We start from the raw sequence: 15406 nt of genomic DNA, 5'->3' as shown, positions 1-15406 counted from the left end.
GTATTTCCATTTTCTGCTACTTTTGTTCTACTACTCCAGTGCAAATGTTGTACTATCCACTATTTTTATTTGATAACTTCAGGTACTAGTTACTTTGAAGATTTACTTTTGGTGATTTATGTATGTTTTGATGCTAATTCTTTTGTAATTTTAGTGAAAATTGAAACGCATGAAAAAACTGCATAAACTGCAGTGGCAGCAGGGTTCCAGGAGATGCTGCTCATGTGCTGCTTTTATAGTTTGTGAGTCAGTCTGAGTTCATCGAGAGGACAATGCTGGCATCAACTTAAACAGACCCTTTGCCTTTCCCAGAGGCCTTGTTTATACATGCATATGCTGTAGTCCTCAATGTCACATCTGAAAGGCCGGGTAACTGATTCCAAAACAAAGGTTCACGTCTTAAAATCATCTCAAACTGATTTGACGGTGTGGTTGATAGAGATTTTTTTATTTTTTGAATTTTGCATCCAGTCAGACCCGGCAGGCTGGCTGGCAGAACAACACTGTATTGTTGTCACGTAGAGCTCTGCTGGCTTTGAAGTCTGAATTTACAAAGAAATTAACCCTATTAGATCTACTCATGTTAGTAACAGTCAGTTATTCTGAACTTCAACAGCTCAGGTTATTTCAACACACATTTCGTTAAAATGGGTTTTAAATACCCTGTAAACATCAAGCTGCTCTTGGTGTCTAAAGGTGAATGGTACAAAAAAAATTCACTGCTTTCTCTTGAAGGTGAAGGATCAGAAAGGCATGCAGGTTAGATGAAAATGCTGAATGTGCAGCTCAGAAGAGGTCTTGAGTTAATGATGATAATGAAAGCTCCAGCAGGCAGTCGTTTGAGAACACCTGTACCTCATCATGTGCATGCAGAAACACTGACACACTGCTGCTCATTCTTTTTTGTAATGGCGTGTGAAGAAAAGCACACATCTCGCCTCCTCACCAGCACCAGTGTAAGGGCCTGTCCAGGAGTAGTTTGTATGTGTATGTGCTCTACCGACGGCAGGTTCTGCCACCTTATTTGGCTGAAGGTGAAGAGCAAAGTCAGTGCAGCACGTTGGATATTCAATGTGCCTTGAGACAGATCTTGAACGCTACAGAGCCCCGGGTTTAGTCTTGAATACCAAAAAGTTGCAGGTCCTTCATCAGCAAGTAGCCAGCCAACCATCCTGTCTTCCGTAACAGTGGACGTGATTAACCTTGAACCTGAAATTCACACTTTTTGCTCGGGAAATATTCTCCTCTCAAATGTAGAAATCAGCTCAGAGATCTACCATCGTCTGACAGATGTGCAGTTTCCACCAGATTACTGTGAGAAAGTATTTTAATTATTCATGAATGCCATCTCAGCCTTGACAATGCAGCACCAGCTGGACAGGCCACCACATCTGTCTGTGATATTCTCCGAGGAAAACCTCTGCCCTCGGACAGATGAAGGTTATAGAGTCCCTCATTTTCTGAATGAATTTTTTTAAGATAACATATGCTGAAGACATATGTCGCGCTCAACACCTGAGCAGTGCAGGACGACCAGCTGGACAAAGTGGACATCTGCCCCGGGCATTTCTTTGTCATAACTTGATGAATTACAAATTTGACTGCAGCTCCTGGGCTCGGCTTGTGTTCCAGCAGAGGATTGTTGATTTCTGGGACCATATGTTGGAGGAACGTGTGTCTGGGGTAGGCTCAGCGTGGGCCCACAGCTCATTGCCCTCTTACAGGTTAATCCGGCCCTGCAATAGAGGAAGTCAGTTTAAGAAGGAGCTTCTTTTGGAAATGAAATAGATCTCTACCACTCTCTGCTTGTCCTCTTCCAGGTGACAAGTACTGGTTCCAAAAGATGAGATTGATCCCCTCCATCAACTAGGCTGCTGCTGTCACTTGTCCAAGAACACAGTAATACACAAACTGTGACGTGTGTGTAGATTTGGGTCTTCTGACAGAGGCGCACTGTGCTTATTTAATAAAAGCCTTCTTACTTCTAATCTCTGCCTCAAATCTTCCTGACGCGTCACTGATTGGATTTTCGTTAGCAAATTCCACATTTTATTTGTTCCTCTGAAAACAGGAGAGAAAGACACACTTGGATGAATTGGTTTTAAAGGCTCAGTGTGTCTCTGAATGAAGGTGAGCAGAAAGCACTTTCATATACTGACAATCCAATTATATCTCCTTACTGTAGGCCTTTGTCTTTCATGTGGGAGTGCTGTGGCTGATTTTAGAGCTAGTTGGAACCTCCAGGCTGATAGGAAGACGGATGACGGATACCAAAGTCTGAGGCATGCAGGGTAACAATGACTCATTCGTGGTATAAAAACATTTGAGTCTCCGCATCGGTATGAGAGTATTTTGTACATTTGTTGTTCTTGCTTAAATAAGTGCTTCTGCTTTGGAATTCTTTGAATTTGACGAATATTTTTTTCTCTCTTGCCTTTGTGTCTACCCTTTGTCTCTCTCTCTCTCTCTCTCACACACACACTTGTATCCCTCTCTCACTTTCCTGAGCTGTCACCCAACTATGACTCTACTCAGGGCCTGGTCCCCAAACTGTCACTGTTAATCAATCATTAATGACAGGAGACAAACTCAAACAAACTGCTATTACGACTGACATGAAAAGTGCCAGTCAGATTTGACTAGTTTGACATGTCTGACGGTCAGGGCCGGCCAGTGACTGACCACAGACAGACACAGAGGGAACGCTGCTTGGAGGACTCCAACAGCCTGTGGTCCCTTTTTGGAAATGGCAGAAAATAAACAGTGTGGGTGGTACAAAGCCCAGAGGGGGTCTATGTTTTATTTAATAAGAAAGTCAATTTTAAAAAAAGTCCTAAAGGCGGTGATGCACTCTTGGCTCACAGAACTTTGAGGAAGTTTAGTCATGAAGAAGTAACAAGGCCCACAGCCACATACGAGCACTGAAATAGAAATCAGTGTCCGCTCCCGCTGATGGACTGATTTCTTAAATTAAAGGAGCACCTATTAGCCTCCATGCAGATATGAATATACTTCTGATGAGGATGGATAGATTAGATTAACGTGATGTAGGAGCAGAGTCAGGATTTGAGAAATAATGAGGCTTCCAGCTCCCTATGTGATCATCTGAATATTCCAAAGCCTTCACAGAAATGGCAACCAAAGGGTGACGAGGTCAGAGTCAAGGCGCCAAATATCAACTCTGTACATGCTCTACATTCACGCAACAATGTGAGCTGGCTGAAGGAAATCCGTATGTATTATTTCAATCGTTTTTGCCCCCCAAAACTGTCTAATTTCAACATGTTGAGTCTAAAAGAAGAAGTAATATCCTGCAGTGTATGTCACAGTTTACATGTCAGGGTGTAGCAACCCCCAAACACAAAAGTCTATTGTTCATCTCCCAAGGACAAAAATAATAGCTTGCAAACAGAGTGCATAAATAATAATTTACCAAACCAGCATTAACCAAACACTACTGTTGCGTGCACCTGCTGTGGGGAAATCGCCACTCCTCTCAGCTTCTCATCTGCTCAAGCCTTGGGGCCACTTATTGCCATCTTTTTGCCTCGGACGCACGGCGGCGCTAGATCACTTCAAGCATATCGATCCTGTCCCCGCACTGACTTGGACAGCAACTCATTTAGACCCCATCCTCCCCCCTCTCTCTCTCCTCCTCCTCCTCCTCCTCCTCTCCCTCCTCGTCTTCGCTTTAGCTGCATGTCGCTCAGTCAGTCAGTCAGTCAGTTAGTGGCCCCGGTCCGCTGCGCCTGCGTCCGCCTCCACAGCTCTCCAAAGCCGAGACGCGCCACCGCCGCCGTCAATGCGGGCATGACATACTGGCAGCAGTAGTGGGCTTCCGACAGCCTGCTTTTAAGCAGATTACAAACGGAGAGAGGAAGAGAAATAAGAGTAGAAGCGAGTGAAGTGACTCATTTCTAGCCCTGTCGTGCGTCGAGAAGAGTAGATGAGTCAATGGCAGGGGCACAGCCTGGAGTTCATGCGCTGCAGCTCAAGCCGGTGTCCGTTCCCGAGAGCCTGAGAAAGGGCAACAAATTTATGAAATGGGATGATGTAAGTAATGGCGAGATTTCTGCACGCTTTGTTTGCATGCACATACGCACCACCGGGCTGCACTGCGCGATCTATGGGCTACTCATGCAACAGTAGTAGCCAATAGATTGAATTGTCAGTGGAGACCGTACTGCCTGCTTGTGCCTTGTCTATAGTGTCTACTGACATGCGCTTTGTTTACATTTCCCAATTTTCAGTGTGTGTGTGTGTGTGTGTGTGCGTGTGCGTGTGTGCGTGTGGGTGCTCGCATGTGTGCCCGTGCTCGTGTGTGTGAACGCGTGCGCTGCTCCTTAAATCACATTAAACATTTGAATTAAGGTCGCCCCTCCTCCCGCTTCACTGGAAACGTTTATCAATTAACTTCGGATGAATAAGAGTATCGGGGCTCAACACGCGGCTCGCAGCGTCACCACCAGGCGGGGGTTGAATAATTATTGGGTTTTATTTGTTCTGTTATCATTCGTGCATAGGAGTGCAGCTATAGTGACATGACCTTGATTGAAATTGATTGCACGCTGCTGTTGAGTAGTCGGCGATAACATAACAGTAGTAGTCTTTAAAACAGAGCGCTATGACGCACTGCACCTTCCCCAAACAACTCACCAACACATGCTCCTGATGATGGAGAGAATGAACATACAGCTGCTGCACTTCACATTCAGTTTCAACTCACTGACCTTATTGCACTTAATTGGTTATTCCATCTCCTGCGCTGTCACCATAATAGCTCTCTATATTGTTAAAGGGACTTTCTCTGATATTTATTTGGCACTTTTCCGCAGCCTGTCTCATTTGTATTTGTATTTGTATGGCACGCGTTCCTCTTGTTTCTCCAAACCTCTTTATTGTGTGAGCATCTGAATATGAGCATTGTGGTGATTCTGGGAAATGGAAAATGTGGCCACCTGGAACTGTTGTTCACTGAGTTAACTGTGCACTTACTGTTCTGTGCGAAAGTATTGATGAAAGAAGAATCAATAATCATCAAAGCTCACATTGTATGCATATCATGTGTATGGATTAGCACAGGCACTTAGGTGTTGGTACTGTATTGTGCTGTTATGTGGTTTTATATGAGTGATATTGTGGGACTGAATGAGATCGTTGTAACAGATACACTGTGAAATAATCATATTCACTGAGTTCAGGTGATTCAAGCACAGCACAGATGGCATCGGTGGAGTGTCACCGGAGTGTGAATGTGGTCAGTACAGATGGCACAGAGGACATTATGCACGCTTGCAAACCTACCATTCTGTCAATCATCAATCTTGTTTTTAAATAAGGGAGCTTGAGTATTTCTTTAACTTGTAATTACTAATGAGCGCTCACCCTTTCAGCTGTCTGGTTGGTATGTTGTGAGAGGGGGGTGTGCGAGGTGTGCGTCTGTTTCCCCGAACAGCCGTGTTTGTGTACTGTAGTTAGTTCATGTGGGCCTATCTCCAGAACCAAATGCCCGCCAGGCCTTTCCTGTGAAAACACACACCCGCGAAGGCTGACGTACTCAGATACTTTCTCTGTTTCCTTTGCTGTGCACTCCTTCCTTCCTCTTTCCTCTCAGTATCATTCATGGAAAGAATCACAGAGGAACACAGTCGCAGCCTGAGAAAGAGAGAGAGAGAGAGAGAGAGAAAGAGAGAGAGGAAAAAAAGCTATAATAGATTGTCATTGAGAAAGGATTTCATTAAATCATTTTCTTCTTATCATGGCTTCGGATGTTGGGCTCCACTCTTAACAAGAAATTGTACAAGCAATTTCAATTTGAATGTATATGAGCAGAAAGGGTTTATTTTATTTTTTTTTTTTTTTTTTTTTTGTCGTTTCAGTGAAAATTACAGATTTTGTCTCACCGCCAAAAGGTGTAAAGTTGTATTTAGTGTTTAAGGATGGCCATGAGGCTTCAGGAGCAGACTGAAGAGAAGCACTGCAGACTTAAGCAGAGCCGTCCTTGGTGGTTGACTGTTGAAAAAGAACAGGAGAGCAATGGAAACCTCCAGAAATGTTTGTGAAATCCTCGAAAGTCTTAGACCTCCCCAACCTCCCACGTACACGCACCTTGTATTTTTGTTGCCGCCGCTCGCAGACAACTGCCTGCTGCGGCGGCTCATGAAACGCCTCGTCGTAGTTTAAAACATTGCCTTGATTGTGTTATTATTTGTCGGTCAGTTCAGATGGCACATTCAGCACCAAGGGCTGTCATAATGCTGCTTTCTGTTAATAGAGAGTGGAGGACAGGCAGGCATCCAAAGCCTCTAGGAAAGTGACCCTCCGTCTTTAAGATCACTGACAGCGGCTGGCAAGGTACATAATATGTGAAAGATTATGCAGGGTGCTTGTAAACAGAGGTTTTTAGAGGCTTACGTTGGTATCGGGCCCTTTTGGCCTTGTGCGTGTGTTGACTAAGATATTATCAGGCTCCACAGGGGAGCCTAAAATCCCTTAAAAGTAGTAGAATATGTCATTAGCATGCAGGACGGAAATATGCTGAGCTCAAATCTCCTCTCTAACACTCGGGCCCCGCAGGTGATGGCGTAGTACAAACTCTTCACTGAAAGAAATGGCCACATCCTGCCTGGGATCGGTTCCCTCAGTGTGTTTGTACTTTTGGAAGTCAGCCAGTAATCTCATCTTCATTCAGCAAAAAGCAAGCTTCTAATGTCTTCCCATCAATGACAAATCCTTGAAATAGTGAAATGACAATAAAAAGCTGCAGCTGCGGCACTCCGGAGGTTGTAATCTCAGCAAATCGCTCTCAACTCTAATCCGCCATGTTGTAACTTCTGTTTTTCGTAAATGCGCAGACCCATGAGGAAAATCTTTGCAAAGAGTCTGTAATGGCTTAATGTGTTTGTAGCGGTGGCCGTGGAGAGTTAGGACATTAAGAAAGAAGCTGGTGAAAATGACTGCTCTCACATCGTTAGATTCCCACTGCTCCCGAGCCACCTTCTTCCTTTGTCTCCGACATCACAGACGATCCATCAGTAGCCACATCTCGCCCGCTGAGTGGATTCTTGTCTCACTTTGTTTGCAATATAACCAACTTGCTGTACAATTATTGATCCAACTCATTAGCGTCTTATGAAGTTTTCCAGGAGTAACACAGGCCTCGGTGGAGGACGGGAAAGGGATATTAATCTGCATAAAAGCTAAACTGGAGAAATTGGATTGTGGATTGTAACCCGAGTCGAGATCAGAGATACAGGGCTGCAGTTGGTATGAGATGCTATATCTAAGAACTGCGAACATGAGGCTTTTATCCTGCCCTCAGGCAGTAAGTACTGTGTGTGTGTGTGTGTGTGTGTGTGTGTGTATGCTACAGTGGTATGAGCTGCATCTTTTGTCATCCAGCCAAGCCTTCAGAGATTGTGCAATCATGTGAACAGAACCAAAACGATTCCTTTTGAGCCCCTAATAGATTTCACGGGAATGGTGGGTTGCCATAGCAAACGTCAAAACTGCAAATGCTTCTGATGCGACATCGAGCGAGTCTGTCATTTGCTTTCCGCTCGCTTACCTTCTTTCTTCCTTTCTTTCTTTCTCGCTCTGTCTGTTTTTTTTTCAATTTCTCCATCATAAAGGGGTGGATTTCAGTATTGGCCTATAATGGAGCAGGTGGGCCAGGTCCCATAGACTGTGATTGTCTTATTCAGACAGTACGAAATGATTTCAGAGTGCTAATAGTTGTCTGCACCTCCCCACAGACTCTGTCTACTAGCACCCAGCTCAACCCTTTCATGACATCCTACACTGCAGGCCGCATAGGGTCGCGCCCAAATATGACAAGCGTCTAGCAGATGCAGACCATTAGTTCTGTCTCCGAGTGCTGTGATAGGGACATCATTAGAAGCCTCATGAAGACACTTTGAAGATTTCCTTGCTCTGTGCAATGCTGTTCCCATCTCTCTGATCTCATAGCCATGGCTGATTGAGAAGGACAATATGCTACTGTTCGGCTGAACCATGGCCACTGTGGACACAAAGCAAAGGCTCTTTCTTTTTATAGACGCATCCAATAATATCTGGCGTTGCCATGTATGCCTCAGGGTCAAAATATGTGTGTGTGTGTGTGTGAGGCTTGGAGCCGTCTGTTTGTGGGAACTGTGGGAAAGCATTTGTCTGTTACAAGAGGTGGAAAATGGAAACATCAGCTGTGAAACAACGTGCAGGTAGCGATTGCAGTCGTGTCAAGTCAAGAAAAAATCGCACTCCGGGCTTGCCGGTCATTTGTGGTGATGCCGGGTCATGGTGGGGAAAGTACCCTAGAAGGAAAGGATTGTGCGCATGCTTACGACACAAACAGCTCTTTTAATGTCATTGCAGATTCTGGTATGCGTGTAGTGGAACAAAAACTAGGCTTTGATCCTGAGACATAAATGAATTGGTTTACCCAGAGCATATTCTGCCATACGCACAAAAGCACGCACTCATGTAAAAACGCAGACACACACATTGACTCCAGATGTCTTTTTCTTTGTTTTCCTCCAGGACTCTACCACTGTGACACCGGTGACTCTCACAGTCGACCCCAAAGGTTACTTCCTGTATTGGACTGACCAGAACAAGGTGAGACACTCGAGTGTTTGGGTCGTGCGGAGCCTCGAATCTTGTAAAGTGCACTTGAAACTCTTTTTGCTTGTGCATTTTTAGGATGTATTCAGATCGAAGATGAAATTCAAACCAGGGAGCCCAAATGTAAAGCTTATTAATGCGCACTGCGTACGGGTTTATACTCCTTTGAGCCCAGATTCATTTAAAGTTATCACATTCGCAATAATCCCTCTTTGAAACATTAGCATCAAATGATCACAATGCTGTGAAGCACATGATACAAGCTGTTCCACTTGGACTGCGTGCTTACACACATCTGATTGGCCAATGAAGTGCCAGGACTAACATTTTTGCTGTTCACCCTGTGCGTTATTCCCAGAGCCCTCTGTGCCTGGAGCCCTTCATGTGCCAACGCAGTCATCTCATTGAAATGAGTGAAGAAGGTTGTGGTTGTTCCACAGTGCCACTGCTGCTCTGAATGCTCTAAGTGAGTAGGGAAGAAAATAGAGCCCAGACTAAATATAAGTACAAGAAGCTTCAGTGTCCACCAGCTTGTTCACACTCTGGTGCTTAGCAAGAGGAAAGTGCCAAGGCACCAAAGTACTTTCTGTTTTGTCGTTGCCGTATAGTGAATGTGAAACTTTCCAACCTTTCTGGTTTTGTTCGGCGTGAATCAGAACAGCAGAAGACTCAGCTGAGTGCATCTGCAGACACTACTGAAAAATTAGAATAGGCCTTTGTGTTTACAGACTTGATACAGTATAATCTTACCTCTCAATGTGAGCCAGCTGCTGGAGAATGGGTTTTTATAATATTTGAACTGTGTGGCTGTGGAACGGTACAGTGCTTCAGGCTTGAGAAGCTGATATATGACCACAGCAGACATATCATTGGTCCACACATTTCACAGACAGCTGCTCGAAGCTATCCATCTTGTCGTGTACGACTGTCATTGCACGATCCGGTGCTCACTTGCAGCCATTAGAATTCAGCGGTGGGTCCTGTTTGGCGTTCCAGTTGTAATAATTATCATGGTATGACTACAATTGTTAAATGAGGATCAGACCCTCTCTGAGAAGTTGCAAATTGCCTGAATTGAACTGATTCAACCCTAATTAAAACACATTTGTAGTGCATTTTCCAACGGTGCAATGCCTTACCAGTCAGTCAGGGACTGACTGAAGCCAGTTGAAGAGCGATGACAGAAATCTGAACTGCTGCACCTGCAGTGCTTAACTTGACACCTGTGAGAATATTCCATAGTGCATTGTGTTTTTTTTTTGTCTCCTCCCCAGTTATGGCAAAGACTTTCATAATAACCAGGAACAAGGTTGTGAAATGTTAGATACGAGACGCTATCAGAGTCAATAACCTTGTCGAGCATGTGACTTCCTCTCCGTTTGACCTTGAAAGCGTGTACATAATCCACAGAGGCTGTTCCAGTTTAGTCAAGTTGTTGTTTGCTCTGTTTTTTTTTTTTTTTTATTACTTAGTGCCTCAGTAGAAGTCTGCCTATCCAGCACCTCTATACTTTAAAATCCAATCCACCTCCAGACAACTCAACAGGCGTAATGTGTTCCTGTTCTATTTATGTGTACAACTGTAGCAGCAAAGGCCGTCAGAAGTAGACTAATTAATAGCTACCATTGATTTTATGTTTGCCTAGATGAGGGTGTTTCACTGCAGCCATACCAGAGCAGAGACAGGAGTGGTTTTACCTCTGTACACACACCTCGATAAACAAACATGCACATATATGTGTCATTTATGAGTGTGCCGCTTCCTCCGTGTGTTAGCGGAGAAAGGATCCTATGATGCTGGCACCCTGCTGTAAATTAATGCACTATAAAAGAGGAGGTGTCTTCAGGCCAAAAGTACAGTTCTACTAAACAAACAATGAGGAAATACTTCCCTTTCTGCAAAGAGACAGACAGAAGAACAGAGAACCGCTTTTAATGTCTGGCTGGCCTGTGTGTGTGGAAAGGTGTGTGTTCGTGGTCGGCGATTACAAGCACTGAGCGTGATTCTCCAATAAGAGAATTGAGAGAGGCTCTTTGGCATCAATTTGTCATTGTTTCCTGTGTCTTTGTCATGAGGCGAGGATTTTGAATGATGAGGCTTTTGTGCGGGTGCGTTTACTCGTATGGGTGCCTGTTCTGTCTCTCAGCATCGAGAGCAGTCCTGCCGCACACATAATAACTCAAATTGATACCGAGCGCAGCCTGGACAAAACTCTATTAGGGCATAAAGAAAGGCACCGGCTGTGTTCCTGAGCGCCACTGTCGGCGCAGACGCGTGTTTGTATGTGTTTATAAAGACGTCTCGTCTCATGTTTTCGCTCATTCACGACGGCATCGCACATCTGTTCACCAGACCAATTTAAACAAGCCGCTATGCTGTGTCCAGTTGTTATGTGTGTGTTTGTGAGAGACCCGGCCTGATGGCCTGCAGAGTAAAAGCATTCCTCAGATTCTTCAGAAGCACAGCAGAACTGTACTCAGTGTGCCCGCTGAGCTCGCTTTCAAACACACATTGTCACTGATGGACACACTTTCTACTATTTACTCTCCCTATTTACGCTGTTTTCAGTTTTTAGTCCGGGCCTTGAACCAATTTAACACCACAAAAGATAAATTTTATACCTGAGACGTTTTTCCTCTTTTGAAAGAAAACATTTTAGATTCAATGAAAAGGCTTAGATTTTTCTTAAAATGATTCATCAACTCATGCTGTGTGAAATACCATTTTTTGACTTGTGACTCCACTTGGATTTCAGCCTTTTGACTTGGACATCCTCGCCAAGATTGCAAATTATGATGCAAGCAAATCACCTCCTCATTTTCCTGACACCAAATGCGGTTTGAATCAATCTGACAGTAGTCAGTTACAGTGCAGGGAAAGGTGTCTCTGGCACTGCACAGCAGCAGACATACAAAACACAATACCTTGGATGAAGACATTCAAATATAAAGACTGTCATGGCGGCAGCGTTCAAGACATGCAGGTCAAAAGTCACGGATGAAGGGCAGTGCTGTTAAGCCGAGGTTTGGCTTTTCCATCTAGTCATGAGATCTTAACACCAGAGTCTGGTCCAGCAGTGGATTTCAGCCGTGCTTTAAGGTCAGAAAGGCAAAGTTTCGTTTTGACAGCAGCAAAGGCTCAACGTCAGATCTGTTTAGGTGTGATGCTGTTTGCCTTTTCTTTGGCCAGCTTTTTAGTTGATGACTCAAGACTCGAGGATTCCTCTAGTTTCATCTCAACACCTTTGTTCTAGTCACAGTAACTCGTGCTGACAATACAGCCTCAACTTCAAAACCATAGCATTCTGGTGAAGACCCGTCAGACTTTAAAAACACCCTTTTATTGATCCTCGATTGAATCTGTCAGGTGAATCGAGGTGGCTTAACGATGACGGCGGCTCATGAGATGAGCTCAGGCGCTGTGGATCCAGAGATCAGCTTAATTTGATTTTTCGCTTCTCCTCCCTCCTCAGCTGGCGGATGCTTGCCAAAACAGGAGTTTGAACAATGGCACTCTTGTTGAGGATAGTTAATACGGTCTGATATAGTTGAAAGGTATTACGCAATCTCTTCTTTTCCCTTGTGCAGAGAAACAGGTGCAGACTGTGTGGATTCTGCTGTGACATGCGCTCTGTCTCCGTTTCTGCACACTGCTGTGTTTTTAAACGGGGCACTGCAATGTAAACTGTGCAGCCATAACTCTCCCATGTTTGTATGTGTTTGCTTCAGAGTCCATTTGGCCGGCTTTTTATGTTTCTGCACGCTGTCTCCTTCACCTTTAAAGAGCCGCTGTTCTGAATACACTCACACACACACACGCTCAACGTACAAACACTTTCAGAGATGGGGAAAGAATGATCTGACAACAACAGCGGTGATGATGGTGACGGTGCTGACGGTGATGAGGCTTTTTAGAGTAATGACCGTGTGACCACGACAACATCAGTAACAATAACATCAGTAGTAAAACAGAACTCCATGTAAATTCATACCACGCAGTGACCTTATGTCAACATATTCGCATCCCACAATGGAAATACATGAACAAAAGTGCCATAAATACCCACAGCGTCCAAGACTATCACTGGAAATCAGCAAAGGTTAGTCACACATTTATCTGAGCTATTAGGTAACGGCTCTCTTTAGTTTCAAAGGCAGTCAGGTGAGGTGCTTTCCCTTCCCTTGGAGGAACAGTGGAGCAGGAAACTTGAAGATACTTGTAGCTTCCTTGTTCATAGTTTTGTTCACACTTCCTTTTGTATCTTCTCCTCACAAAGAATTTGCTTAGCAATGAGGAGGAAATAATCATCAGCAGTGTGCCTCCGAGTTATTTAACACAATCCAGTATTGTAATGACATTAGTCACCGTTTTCCACCCTGTACCCTCCATCCACCCTCCACCTTTCCATTGGTTGACTGCTTTACATATAGGAGTTACTGTGCCAGGGTAAGCAGAGGTATTTAGACTCAGCTCATTTGACCACATTTACATACATGCACCTCTGTGTCACACTTCATGTCACAAATTCACATGCATGAACATACCTACCTTAACACACCCACGTACAGTCACACATGTAGGCAGCGACACACACGCACACATGCCAACATTCCTGTGATGTCCAACCAGGAACAGGTGCGTCTTTAGTAGGTTAAAAATAATTTTTTGCTCCCGTTGGTTGAGCCTGCTTTCAATGGGAGGGGCTGTTCAGCACTGAGAGGTGGACTGACTCAGTCAAATTAACAGCCTTTTGGTTTAGTTGCTATGGTTGCCATGCGACAGCACACACCTTGGAAATGTCACATTCTCTGTCAGCCCCCGCTCATATTCTGGAGAATGTTGCCGCTTTGAAGCTCAGATCATTGTTTCTGTGCATGCATTGGTTTGTGCATGTGTGCGTGCATGTGTGTGTTCTGAGCAGGCTGTGTTAAAACAAAAGGTTAAACGCTTTCTCTCAGGAGATTCATGTTTCAGCAGCGTGCTGGTTTCAGGACGTTCACTGGACAGGCACTCAGCATATGGCACTGAATGATGTGCAGAGGTGAAAGACAGTTCACCCTGGGCCAAAACCAGACTCTCACCCTGGGCAGCTGGTGTGTGTGGGACATTTCCGAATGAGCCTCAAACTGACCTGATCCAGAGCATGAGGAAGTCTGTTTCTGGACTCATCTTAAAGCTAGTGCACACACTTGATGCACAGACACACACTCCCTTCTCTCTCCACTCTGTCGTAGCACAGTTCACACATCTGTTTCCCCCAATGCAGCAATTTTCAGTGATTACCGAAGCGGCTGCTCCTCCACCTCCGTCAGCACTATATGGTGGTGAGAGATGAGGCATAAATCTGCAGCCAATCTACTGAAAGTGAATTGTGACCTCTGCCAAGTTATAACCTGGCACACAGAGGTCCTTTTTCACCTGTACCTGTAGTGAGAGAAACAGCGATAGAGGGAGACGGATGGAAAAACAGAAGAAGAAGAGGGTGATGATCATCATGGTGAAGAAAATGACTTGTGTCCTTGTGTTGGCTGTTGTATGGTATCAGTTCATTTGCATAATGAGTCACTTCCATGTCACATTAGCATTTTGGTGACATAATTTAGTACTGACGTTTTGCTTTGATTGGCTTTTAGGAGAATGGACCTCAGCTGATGTAAAATTGCCACACCAGTGTTAAAAATAGCCAGCTCAGCCCCCTCACACACTGTATGTGATTTAGCAGTAATGATGAAGTCTGTCATTGATAAACCATGCAGAGATGTTTTTTAAAAGTCCAGAAACTTGCAGAATTTGTGACTTTTTCCTGCTTTTAGAGCAACGATATTATTACTGTGGATGTTAATTATGTTTCACTTTGGGTGCAGTTCATTAATCTTCTGCGGCCTTCCTTTCCTCCATATGGCCCAGCCCTTCAATCGACTGCTTTCATAATTATACCTTTCCATTGCTGACTATCACTTAGACATAACTGTTAAAGCATGATTTAGCTGCTGGCCAGTGAGACCCACCCTTGTCCAAGTATGCTATTAATGATAGCCAACGCATGAAGGTGAAAATGGCAGCACGGTATTGAATCATGTTCTGTACAGTATCAGATTGCTTGAGTTTGGTTGTGGGTCATCAGAAAAATGATGAGACTGCAGGTGTTTGTTCTTTTTAGAGAAACACAATCTTATAGCTGCTCGTAACAGCTGACTCGGTCAAGATCTGTGCTGTAGTCACATAAAATGGCAAAGTCTTGTGGCTGCAAAGGCAGCTGTCCGGCTGCATCCAAATCAAAACTCAAATTCAGCCGTCACAACGAGTTGAAAGACTTGTGGCGATCTCTGGATCAAATATGATTTCTAGATATTGGTGTGGTTTCCATTTTACAAACATTCTGACCAGAGGAAGATCCAAGTGGGAACAAAATGTATCATGTAAAGTAACGGTAGTTAGCTAGCTTAGCTCTTTTTACCACATTGCTCAACTTGCTGAAAGACTGGACCTGATGAGTGACTGACAGATGCAGCACTGCTGATTGTCATTTTGATAGATTAATTATCTGTGCTAAAAATCTACTTGTCATACCGCATGAGATTTCTATTGTGTTCGAGTCATCAAACTAGATTTCAATAACTAAACAGGAAAAATGATAATTACAGTCCTAAACAACACTGATAGTTGCCGCCACACATTATTGCTTCCTAAAATACTGACATCAAGGTTCTCTGTCAGTCAGCACTGAGCTCACAGCAAAGGGGCAGGACAGGGTTGTTGGTTTCAGCCTTGGACGTCGCTGTAC

General features: G+C 44.3%; 1 protein-coding gene across 1 annotated transcript in view; it reads left to right on the top strand.

The window, feature by feature from the left end:
• The first annotated feature begins 3716 nt into the window (after positions 1–3716).
• plcb1l (phospholipase C beta 1-like) overlaps positions 3717–15406 on the top strand; it is a 99919-nt gene continuing 88229 nt past the window's right edge. Inside the window, exons 1-2 of the mRNA XM_076756280.1 lie at positions 3717–4053; positions 8539–8616. Coding sequence (XP_076612395.1) covers positions 3955–4053; positions 8539–8616 — 177 coding nt within the window. The 5' untranslated portion in view covers positions 3717–3954. The remainder of the gene's footprint in view (positions 4054–8538; positions 8617–15406) is intronic.

Source organism: Chaetodon auriga, chromosome 18, assembly GCF_051107435.1.
Source record: "Chaetodon auriga isolate fChaAug3 chromosome 18, fChaAug3.hap1, whole genome shotgun sequence".
NCBI lineage: Eukaryota > Metazoa > Chordata > Actinopteri > Chaetodontiformes > Chaetodontidae > Chaetodon > Chaetodon auriga.
This window is presented reverse-complemented; position numbering and strand designations above follow the sequence as displayed.